General features: G+C 42.4%; 1 protein-coding gene across 1 annotated transcript in view; it reads left to right on the top strand.

The window, feature by feature from the left end:
- The window catches only part of afg2a (AFG2 AAA ATPase homolog A), a 106,735-nt gene that overhangs the window by 9,195 nt on the left and 84,947 nt on the right, over window positions 1-12,593 (top strand). Inside the window, exon 11 of the mRNA XM_063877100.1 lies at window positions 10,509-10,663. Within this exon, the coding sequence (XP_063733170.1) occupies window positions 10,509-10,663 (155 nt within the window). The remainder of the gene's footprint in view (window positions 1-10,508; window positions 10,664-12,593) is intronic.

Here is a 12,593-nt window from a genome sequence, read left to right as displayed (position 1 = left end):
CCTTTATCTTTCTGTATAGTCTTAATAGAGCTTTCTATTTGGGAAGATTATGTTGCTGCAGTAGGGTGTATTTTTATTTGCATCTGAGCTAATTTTCTGCAATAATCCAAAACACAATGGAAAATATTTTGGGCTTTTTGTCGAGGGAAGCAGGATGTCGCTGCTCTAAAAAAAGACGTCATCTCTGCAACACTTTGTTCAACATAGCATGAAACTTAGAACTGCTACAGCTCCATTAGTCTGTTTTTATTTATCATGCACCTGTTTATCTGCTGTGATTGAATGGATGACAAAGCAAGGTCAGGTGTTAGCACTTCAGACGATAGAATTTGCAGCCATAGCGTTAGTGTTGAATCTGTTGGTGGACAGAAATTGAAATAGTATTAATAATATTCTACTTGACTTATGGATAAGGATGCACCAAGCCCTTATGCTAGCATCCCATTGCATGATATAAACAGACAACATACAGGCACACACACACACACACCTGCACACACACCTGCACACAGAAGTTGATATCTGTTTTTTCCTTCTCTGCTTGTATCGAGAGGAAGCAGAAGAGGCACAGTGACAAGTCAAGTAGGAACTGCTGTTGTTTCCTTCTGCTGCTCAGGTAACAATGAGCGGCTGGGGGAACGTACGCTCCGACGCACAGCTTCCTGAAAGAGAAAAATGCGGGTGGGGGCGATAAATGCGACGGCTGCAACACGCACATAGATACAAACCGTGCACAGCTGCAGAGAACCATGCGCACAAAAACACTTCTGATGCACGCACACACGAGAGGAATGCGGGGTTTCACATCCTGCATTTAGTACAATACCAACCTGCTTATAGATCTGAGAGGATTCCAATAATGGATTCATCTCTGGAGGAAAGCAGTAGCTTTTCTTCGTGTTTGAATGGAAATTTTGATGTAATTCAGGACGTTTTTGTTTGTCCACTCTTGAGTTGTACGGAGCCTCCAGAAACGACTCGTTGCCCACAGATGTGTTACATCATCAGCACTTAATTACAGCTGATCACGGATCGGCCGGTTTAGAACGTAATGTAATGCACACTCAAGATCTATAAAATCCGTTTCATTCAGGGCTCCTCAAATCCCCTGTAAGCCTCCGCTGAGTGCACAAATTATTAAGAAAATCTGTGCTTTACATCATGTGCTCTGGGCGAGGGGATCCAGGTTGAACGCCCTGATCCCTCAATGAGAGGTAGGATTTTAAACCTGGAGAGGAACAAAAGCAGGAATGTGGTTTAAGAATGTGACATCCTGTTCACTTTCTGCAAAATACAGTTGTATCTCTTAGCTTTAAAAACAAATAAACTGAAGTTTTCCATGATCTAATAAAAAAAACAAGCTTAGTTAGTTTAGTTTCACACGTAGTTCTCCACAAATTAAATGTAATGTTTGTTTGTTTTTCCTCAAAGACAAACAGATGTGTGTAATGAAGCTGAAAACCTTCCCTACAAGTATTCAAGTACTTAAAATAAATGATATAAAGACCTATAAGTTGATAGAAAGTCAACCGAATTTGGCTTCAAGTGGTTAAACTATAAAGTATTTCACATGAAAGAAGAGTCCGAGACATAAATTCACTTTTTGTGTTTCAGGTTAATATTTTCCTCAATTTCTTATGCACTTTTATTCCCTCTCATCACCCACAAAGAAATCTTGCAGACATTATCGTATTGTTTACTTTTGTCCATCCCGTGGAGTAAATATTTTTAAGTATTTAACAAGATCTTTGAAAAAAAAACAACAACTTTGGTTTAGCGGAACTTTTTGTTATTTTTTTTTACCTTTTTCTGAATTATTTTCACACGTCTGCATGCACTAGGTGCCCTCGGAATAAAACGTTTCATCTGTTTGATAATGTGACTACATAGTTGCCGTATTAAACGTGTTTGCGGCAAAGTTTTAATCTGAAAACTCAATTCAATGTGTATAATTAGATTAGATCCTTGCTCACTGCTGCAGATGGAAAGCTCAGACACTAGAGATGAACTGTAGTAACCCTAAAGGAAGGCCTCTAGTGAGACAACGTTATGCTGCTGTGGGGGTAAACAGGCTCAGCTGCACGGGGTGAATGCTAGCGGGGAGGGCAGATAGAGCCGCCTCCATTCAGAAATACTCCTCTGAATTCTAATTGCACAGTATAATGTAAAGAAGCCACTCAGTTAGCTGTTCTTTATGTCATTTTTATTTTACTGTACCATATTTGAGTCGATGTCAGCATTTTAAAGAGGCCCTATTACGTTTTTTGGGGTTTCCCTTTCCTGTAGTGTCTTATATGGGGTTTTGTGCATGTAAATGGTCTGCAAAGGCTAAAATATCCCCTTTTAAAAGTCCTCATAACAAACAAATCATGCATGTAAGTCTGCTGGGATATGCTGAACTTGTATCAGACTCCCTCCTCCTCCTCCTCCTCCTCCTCTTCCTCCTCGTCTGTCTCAGTTACCGTGTGTGAAGTGGACATGGCTTTCATCATGCTTTCTGCAGGTTGACAGATTTATGCACACATTAAGATGTGCTGGACTCTGTTAGTCACAGCAGAAAAATGTACAGTCTGCAGGCCAGAAACTCTATTCACAAAGCTTTCTGACGGCGTTCCTGTGGATCTGATGCAGTGGTCATTGTGACTGCACCTCATGTCCGGTGTGTGTGTGTGTGTGAGCACAAACACTCTTACCGGACACACAGTCATCGTCACAGTCTCGTTTTATTTGTTGGTTAGCAGCAGAGCTATGTCTCATTCAAGATGGTTATAATATTGCTGTCAAAATAAAAAAAGGGGACAAGAAAGAGTCTAATGATCCAGCAAAGAGACACATATATGATCCTGCACATATAAATGAAACCTGATTGAAGCATTCATATGCTAACCCCAGATGTATGAAGCACATCTACACAGCTAACTGATACACAATGATGTTTTGTTTTGCAATTTGTTAAAACAAAATCAGCATAAAAGCTGAGCCAAGATCAACGTTTTGGCTTAGTGTTTTTTTTTTAATGTGGCTTTTTGTGTCCTTATAAAACTCTTAAAAGACAAGTTGTCTGTACAATAAACCAGAGTTAATAAGGAATTACATTTAATACCTAATTAGTGCATCTAGTTGAATCATTTAATTGTCTATTTTAACAATTAATTTACTGTAAAGTTAATTAATTGTACATTTTTCATGCAGCAATTGGCAGAAAAATGATTTTTCTAGCCTTTGAAAAATGTATTTCCTGCTTTTTTAATGCTTTATATCATATCAAATGGACCATCTTTGACAGAGAACATCTGGTGGATAATTGTTAGAATGTTCTTACATTTTTCTAGACCCTAAGGATAAAGCGATTAATGTAGGAAAATATATATCATCAGATATTACATCCCTTAAATAAACATTGTATAGCGTTCACAAGCCAAAAATGTTAAGACCCATCTTGTGAAAATTTGTAGGTTCAGATCAGACATAAATCTATGCTGGATGTAGAAATATGGAAAGGGCTCAAAGTGCATGACATGCTGATTGAAACAGCCAACAGAAGTGTGTTGTATTCATAGTCTTTATCTGTGAGAGACTTCCTCTGATAAAACCACATAGGAGCTAATTTCTTCTGATCTTACTTCCCCAAATGTTACATTGACCCAATTCCCAGCTCGGCACAGATTATACAAACCCCTCTCTTCATATCGAAGCCCTCGAGGTGTTTTGTGCTGCGTTGGAAGCTCTCATGTGGTCGGCTGGAGCCTCGCAGACTCTGGGCGTCTCTTTGTCGTCCTGTTGGCGTTCCACTGATCCCGGTGCGAGCAGATGACTCATTTCCGTAGCCTAAACAGTGTGTGTGTGTGTGTGTGTGTGTGTGTGTGTGTGTGTGTGTGTGTGTGTGTGTGTGTGTGTGTGTGTGTGTGTGTGTGTGTGTGTGTGTGTGTGTGTGTGTGTGTGTGTGTGTGTGTGTGTGGGTGTGGGTGGGTGGGTGTGTGTGTGTGTGGGTGTGTGTGTGAGGGTGCACGTCTGTTCCATGTGTGTGCGTGCTTGTTTGGTTTGTGCCACATCCGGGCACACTGTTTACAAGCCTTCTCTAAACAGGGGAAGCCCACTGCAACAAAAAAAAAGGGCCAGTAAAATTGATTATGTGGAATAATAAACACACAACTCTGCACTCTGTCAGCCGAGAGCTCTTTTGGTTTTGGCGGCGAAGATCGGGCTCAATATTTAACAACCGCTTCTCCGGAGTTAGACTAAACGGCCGGGATGATTTACCGGTTAATGGTGCAAAGTGATTTGGCTAACACTCTTCAATCCTCTAAAGATAAATACTTTCTGCATTGAGAAGAAAAGCAGCGGCAAAAATGAGTTTTGTGTGTTTGACATAAATTCTGCAGTAGGAGACTTAAATGGGCCAAACACTGCCGAATGCTCGCTGATGTTTACAGCCGCCGCCGCGCCTTATAAAGCGCTTTTTCCAACTCGTTTGTCCTTTTAAAGACTCTGCAGGAATTTCAGGACAAGTCACATAAATATCAGTGGGATCAGCATGTGAAGTTTATTTGAGGCCTCTGTTTATAAAATCCGGAAATGTGCTGCTTGTACTCCTTAACCCCGGCACTTACCTCTACCCAGTGACAGCTGTGTGTGTGTGTGTGTGTGTGTGTGTGTGTGTGTGTGTGTGTGTGTGTGTGTGTGTGTGTGTGTGTGTGTGTGTGTGTGTGTGTGTGTGTGTGTGTGTGTGTGTGTGTGTGTGTGTGTGTGTGTGTGTGTGTGTGTGTGTGTGTGTGTGTGTGTGTGTGTGTGTGTGTGTGTGTGTGTGTGCAGTTTAAGAGCACATATTATTGCGGTGCTTCAGCTCCGGGAACAGATGTTGGGTTTTGTAAATACAGGTGCAAAGAGTACTCCGGAAGCCCCGGCGAGTAATGAAAACGTTCCTGCGGTTTGAGCGACGGTGTAATGCCCAAAGTATTTCTCAATCCATCTGAGGACAGTGTCGCAGGAGGGTGTTAAAACGCAGCGCTACACAATGCAACATAAAGCTACACACACACGCCTAATTCTTCCCTGGTTGAGAAGAAGAATGCATTGAAGTGCAGATGGACTTCACACACCTTCCTGGACTCGGGGGTGATGATCCGCTGTCTCTGACAAAGCAGCTCTGTGAGGTTTCCCTTTTTGAAGTGTTCTACTAACCTCCGTCATTTCCTACCTCGTTTTTATTTTTGCTTCCTCCCCTGGAAGTGGAGGGCATGTCTCTTGAGTTTACTCGCAGATGCATGAATAAAAGTTGATGATACAGCTGCAGCGTGCACACAATGCACCGCAGTGTCCAAACTGTTCTGAACCCCTATGGAAAGAAAAGCTTTTGTTCGGATTATAGCTTGATGGACATGATGCAAATATCAGAGTTTCAAAGTTTGGCTCTTTTTCTCAACATAACCCTTTCATTGTTTTGTCTTAAAGACTGGTTGTGAATCTAATGGAGACATATCTTTGTTTTTTTCGACCAGCAGACATAAAGCAGATACCCGTATATCAGTCTGACATTGGCTAATATTTGCAAGGGTGATTTATCGTCCAGACTCTACTGTGGATCTGTTGTGGCTGAAAAATTTGGACAGAATTTGGTCAGCCTCTTTCCAACCACAGCATGAACAAAATACTGCTGTTTAGAGGTATGATGCATTGGCCAAATGTGGCAAATACCAACCTTTTTTACCCCAACCAGCAAAGGATACTCTTGCATTCCTGGTGCATACTGACCTATCATTCACCAAAACTGCACTGCCTACTTTAGCCTCTCTTTTGTTTTGTTATTTTGTTGCTGGGTCCCAGTCCTGAGGATTAGTTTTGGACATCCTCAGACAAGGATATATGTGCTCCCTCTGTTGGGCTCCTGTATCCTGATGGGTTGAGAAAGGGTACTTCTAAATAAGAACAGCCCCATGATCACTGGGGCAGGTTCTCTGATTTTTAAGGCTGACACAGATCCCGGATATTCCCCCGGGCTCGGTCCATGATAAATTGATTTGTGGACGATTTGATGCTGGTTGAAACTTAATCTGCATCAAAGCCTGTCAGAATATGATGATTCATGTGATGTATGACATGTCTCTAAGTTTATTGTTTAGAATTAAAGGGTTTGATTCTTTAGTACAGGGGCCAATTTGATGCAAGGGTCAGAAAAGGTGACCCCCAAGGTCTAGAGTTTGTTGATGGTCTATTTGGGTCCCACATATTTAAAGTATGACCATTCCTGTTAAAAAAACAACACACACTCCCCCCCTTCTTTGCCGTGGTCGGTTTTAACTCTCTCTTCCATATCTAGTTCAGGCCCTGCTGTGAGGTTTTGCAAATGTGCATTCTTGTACATTTAGAGGGCCCCTGATCTTCAATTCCCACTAGATCTCTGCAAATGTGAAGCATTCTGGAGAGAAGGAGTAGAAGAAAATGAGTCCACATAAGGTTCAGATTAAATTGTGTTGTGTTGCCTCTTTTTTTTTTTTCTCTCCTCCCTTCCCATCGGATGTTTTCATAACTAAACCAAATGTGTGCTCGGAGTCGGCCAAGAGCAGTCAGGAGAGAGAGGATCCCTGAAGCAAAATGTAAAAGTTACGTCGTTGAATTGAGTTTCCGCTGCCCTCCGGGTTCAGGCTGCACTCTGAGCTTTGCGGCTTATGAACCCGTATTTCCCCCTCTGGTGGGTCCGCTCCTCTGCAAGGCTTTTCATTACTGCTGGAAGAAGTGCTACTCTCACTCTGCAGATGATTCTCTGTGAAACATTTATTAAACATTTGTCAGCTGCACTTCCAGTCTCCAGGACTTGTGTTCAGTCTTATTGGCAAGAGCCTTTTAGCTTTCTGTCTGCTCACACTGCTATAAATTATGTTCTATACTTTAAGTGCTGCGTTCGTGATTGAATCAAGAAATACAACTTTTGCAGAAATGTTGAGTCTGCATAACTCCAAATTTCTGATGGAAAAAAGCCAGTAAGCTTTTACTCTAATAAAACTTATATCAACCCTTTTATAATTACCGTACACCTTTTTAAGGACTTCCTTTTTGTATGTGGTTGTGTAGTATATTCTATTTTATGAATCCCTTAAACAAGCCTGATTCTGCTAAATTTTAGGTTGATATTTGTATTTATTTCCTCTCCTGTGACATGTCTCCATGCTTTAATGTTCAGAAAGCTCTTTATTTTTCTCATACTGCCTGTGCTGCAGCTCCTCTTTTCACCCTCCGTCTGAAACCAGAGCCCAGTCTGCTCTGATTGGTTAGCTGGCCGGCTCTGTAGTGATTGATCAACCGTTTAGAGATGTCCCGCCCCTTAGCCTATCACGTACAATGTGTTGGTGTGCTAGCCAACAGGAGTGCAAGTGTTCCATAGTGATGTCACTATGTTCAAGAAGTAAACAAAGGAGTCCAATAGAGGTGTTTCAGACGGAAGGGGGGAAGGGGGTGTGTGTCAGAGAGAAATGTTAGCCTTTGCAGACCATTTACATGCACACAAACCTATATAACACACTACAGGAAAGGGGAAACCCCCCAAAAGGGCCCCTTTTAACAGACCTTGAATGTAGCAGTTCACAATATGTGTACTTCAGATGTCTTTATGTAAAATGAGTAATCCTGTATAAAAGCATAATGGAGAAGCATGCTGAAGGTTTATCCCCGTGTGGGTCTCCTTTATGATCCGAGCACAGTCTCAGGTTTTACTCTCTCCCTCCCTGAAAAAGCCCGGGGCCCTTCCCAGGGCAGGGGCCTGATGGTTTGGGGTTTGTGCACATGGTGTTGTGGCTGGTCCTCCTCATCTCCCTTCTCACCCCAGCTTCCTTCCACATCCTGTCTTGTCTTGCCTTGTCCCCTCCGCTCAAGCCAGATGTTTTTGTGCAGCGCCGGTCTGAAGCTTTAACGCAGATGAAGCGCTGAGGCTGCAGCCAGGTGGAACGATGGGATGTTGGGGTCTCTTGGGATCCAGAGTGAGAAGGCGGGCGGGTGGAAGAGAGAGTGAAGGAGCCAGAAAAAGACATCATGCACCAGGGGGGCCGGGCCTGGGGAACACATTGACCCCATCTTGGCGTGCTCACCGAAGACAAACCTGCTCGCATTAATTGTGTTTCTCCTCTTATTCTCCGTCTGTGCCTCGCCTAGTCGTACGGGTCCTGGAAAATATAAACAGGATGCAGTCTTGTCTGATCGTAAATCCCCTCTCGTCTGCTCCCTGGCCCCGAGCCCTGGACCACGTCCGTTCCCCTCCAGCCCTCGCCACCTCCTTCCCCCCTTTAACTCAGAAGAGGAAGCCAAAAGTCTCTGTGTGTGCGTCTGTGTGATGTGTGCACATGTGCGTCGGGAGGGGTTGTGTGTCTAATACACTGTTACCCAACACTGGGGCTGGAAATGTGGTTGTGGGCAGGTTCTGTAACTACTAATCATTGTCCAAATTTAGTGTGTAATCCACTCAGAGAAGACCTGTCCTCCCACCTGTACACGTTAAATCTGCACAGCTGGATGCCAGCTGACGCACATATGGCCTTTTCTGCATTGTAGTAGTTTTCCCACACATTCTTCCCTGTCTATTAAGTCGTGATTGCATGCAATATTGCAACCAGCAGAGCCTGTTTCTCTGTAATGTGAATTGGAAGAAATTACAAGCAGAAAGAGACAGAAAATGTTCCCGTTAACTAGACTGATTCTGTCAGAGAGTTTGAAATAGTTTGCGTGCTGTGTTTCTATCATGACCGACATATCAGACTTTTACTATGGTTTTGGAAACTGGGACTTTCTCAAACTCTCCTGATCTGAAATAACATCCTATGCCGAGGACAAGCTGCAGAAAAAGGTCCTTAATCAGCCTTCATTTCCTCCCTGACAGAGATATCATCTCAAGTGGTTGTTGGAACAGAAGTCCTATGGCAGGAAGGGCATTCATTTAAATCTTCTGACAGACTGTGAAAGACCTGAAGGTGGAAAGGAAGTTCCTGCAGCAATGCTATTATGGCTTTCTTTGAGCAAGGCCCTTGACCACTACTGCTTAGTGTCCAACAATAGAAGACCAAGAAGCTTTTTTGAGGCTGATTTGCAGTGAGAGTGAACTTTAGCCGAATAAAGATGGGAAGTCAGAGGAGTCGCTGATTTACTTTGAATGATATCCTCAATGGTTCCTTAACATAGAAAGACTTGAATCTTCTGGACAGTTCAGAGAATACTAGAAGTTTCTTTAAAGCCATCGCTTCATCATTTCAACCTGATTTCTGAGGAATAGTGCACTGATGATGAACCCTTATCCAACAAATCCTATTCAACAATCAAGACCTGAAGCAAATGTACACTATTATGTCATTTGGAACATAACCCTTGCTAGATTCATCCAATATTACCCAGAATCCAAAAAGGGAACTTATTTAAACAGCCGGATGATTACCAGGAAGTTTTTAGCATTAGCTTGCTCTTAGAATAGCACAAAATATCACTTTAAGCTTAGTGACTGCCTGTTTTACTGGTCCCTTTTTATGAAAGAACCACATATTTTGACACAGCTGCTCATCTTTTGTGCAGGTGACCCAACCAGAGGAGTTGAATGTCAATCGAAGCTTTGGGAGTGCTCAAACTGGCCGTCACATAACCTTATTTATAAAGAAAATGAACAGGATTTTCACCTTTTTAGAGCCTTAAATACTTGAAGTATACTTGACAGCTTTATATGCATGTTGAAGAGCATGTTTTATAACTATTCCTGTAAAATACAATCTTTGTTTTGTAAGAACAAGAAATATATGTTGTATTCGGCTCTATTCACTCGTCACTCAGCTGTCTGTTCACAGAGCTTTCTGCCTCACTTCCATCTGCTGTGACCTCGTTTTCAAGGCAGCACAAAGCTTTTTCTCGATATTGATGCATCAGTGTTTGTTTTGCTGTCTTCTTTTTGTGCACATGCTGAAGGCTCTGCAACAGAGGCTATTCAAACCTTAAGACTTCAATTACACTTCCCTTCCCTCCGGCCTACTCTCTTTTCTCCCCAATAATGCGAGGCCAATTATTTCCGCGATCAAAAGAGGAATTAGTGTTCATTCGGAGATTTGCATTTGCTAGGCGTGTATCATCACGGCGTGTACAAGCCTGAATGTTTTGGGTAAAAACTTGGACTGGATGCATGTGGTTTTGGAATGAAAAACCCTAAAGCCACAACGACACTAACGTTGCTTCTTAAGGAAAACAAACACCCTGTTTCGTTTCCTGTTTCATGCCTCAAATTATAGGGCTCTGTTTTCTGAATGATTCACACTTTCTGTTTTAATACGTGGACCTGGATGTCTTTAATACACAACTAAAACATTTATAACCTTGGTTAAGACACTGCCATTTGTTGATTTTCTCGGATTGGAGTAACATTTTGATCTATTGGCTTATTTTTTCCTCTTGAAAACCATCACTGCATTTAGAAAAGTTCAGAATAATCACGTTGTTTCCTTTTCTGGTCCAATGATTGATGCTAAACGTACAAACCTTTTATTCTACAGGTTTGCATGCATTGAGGCGAGCATTAGGAGGTTCCCACCAACAGTCGGACCAGCAGCTAATGGGGACGGTGACGGTCACTCTGCAGGACCTCCAGTGGGCCATGACTGTCGTGAAGCCAAGCGCCATGAGGGAGGTCGCCATCGATGTCCCCAAGGTACAAAAACCTCTCGCCTACTTTTTGTCCATCTCACTCATTCATACTCGTATTTCGTATGTTTTTGAAACTAGTCAGAAACCCAACCACATGGATTGATATTGATGCTAATGCAACCCTTGTTTCCTTATTACGTAAGTTAAGATGAACACAATCTAAGCAGTCGCAAACTCTTTGGTCGATTCATTTCGCAAACTCTGCCAATGCTGGTTCCAGTGCCATCACAAAGAGCCACTTCCACTCTTGTTTTGCAGCAGGAACTAAAGCAAAACAGCTAAATGTAGTCAAAAAGTTCCTGAACTACTTGGATAAGTTCCTGTCCATGAAACAACATTGAGAACTAAGGACTGTCTGCACTTAATGAAGCCTGGAAATAAAAGAAAAAAGACATAGAATTGGAAAATTAAACCCCAGAGGCCTGCCAGATATAGTTCCTGAATCTTGCCAAGACGTGTCTGGGTTTTGTGTTAAGTACTCCAAAAGGCGTTAAAGAAATCCAGCTGGTCAAAAGAAGTAATTAAAGTTTATTAGCACCTTTCTGGAGCAGTCATCACAAAGTGCATCACAGTGAAAGACAAAAGAAAACAGACGGGAAACAAGACTATGAGTATTTATATTATAAAGGATACAATACAAACAGGTGCGTTTTTAGCTGCGTTTTAAGGTGTACATATTTTTATTCTTAAATGGTTAGCCTGGAGCATGATTCATGGTGGATCTACTCTTGATAGAAAGCTACAGTAGCTAACATAAGTCAGGATTTCGATTTGGAGCAAGGTTTGTGTTTCATGCAAGACAGAACTAAATGTATAATCGGTTCAATGTTAGTACGGTACATGTCATGGACAACTCAGAGAAAAGTCATGCAATGAAATAAACTAACCAGTAAGAGGCCTGGCTGACTTGTTCATGACTTCACCCTTAATGACACAGTCTATATTGAAGCCTCAGTTTGTAATCAGCATTAGTTGTGCGTTGCAAAGAAGCAGACTGGAATACATCCCACTAAGCTTCATTTAAAGCAGGAAACAAGTTTGCAACCCAAAAGGCATCGGTACTTCTTACCACCACAACAAAAGCTCACCAACAGCAGCTTCCTTTTGACCTCTGATGCACATCCACAAAACCTCTTTTTGGAGAACTGACCACAGAATTACCAGCACTTAAAAGATGGGGATCAGGCTGATGAGGAGTGGCCATGACCCTCCACTGCAATGAAGATGAATCACTATAGTGGGAGAGAGGGAGGGAGGGAGGGAAGGGGAGGGAGGGATGAGAGGACAGTGGTGAGACTCCAGGATGTTTTGGAGTTTGCATGTGCAAGACATAACAGACAGGAAGAGGGCTAACATCATCCTCCACCGGTAATTGAAAGCAGATCGGGTCGCTGACTGTTCCTGCCAAAAAAAAAAGAGAGAAAGAGGAGGAGAAGAAATGTCCTTCCTATCCCTCTCCCCCCCCTCGTCTCTCTGCAACACTCTGCACTGAGCTCACCCAGAGACGTTCAGTCCTTGCGGCCGGTTCCTGGAAACAAGGGAGAGGAGTGAGTTTGAGTTCGGATCCTTTTTTTTTTCTATCCCCCTAGCGCAGCTCAGCTGAAAGGCCAGCCGCAGAGCCTCGGACTTGATTATATCCACATGAGTGCAAACATTTGTTTCTAATTCATTTTATATAAGAAACTTCCAGTGGTGCCGGATGAATACACACTTCGAGTTCCCCTCCTCAGATCACGTATCTAGAGATCTGAGTGACACCTCTGGATTTATATTATATTTATACATAAATAAATTGGGAGTCCATTTCCTAATCCTTTGTTTGTTTTGTGACGAGACCTTCTTCCTCTTTTTGTCATCTTGTTTACCCAGCATCACAATCATCTTTTACTCCGCAGTCTGGCTTTAATATTTTCATTTGGCAGCTGTATCACAAG

The sequence above is a fragment of the Eleginops maclovinus genome, chromosome 23 (assembly GCF_036324505.1).
Source record: "Eleginops maclovinus isolate JMC-PN-2008 ecotype Puerto Natales chromosome 23, JC_Emac_rtc_rv5, whole genome shotgun sequence".
NCBI classification, from domain to species: Eukaryota; Metazoa; Chordata; class Actinopteri; order Perciformes; family Eleginopidae; genus Eleginops; species Eleginops maclovinus.
This window is presented reverse-complemented; position numbering and strand designations above follow the sequence as displayed.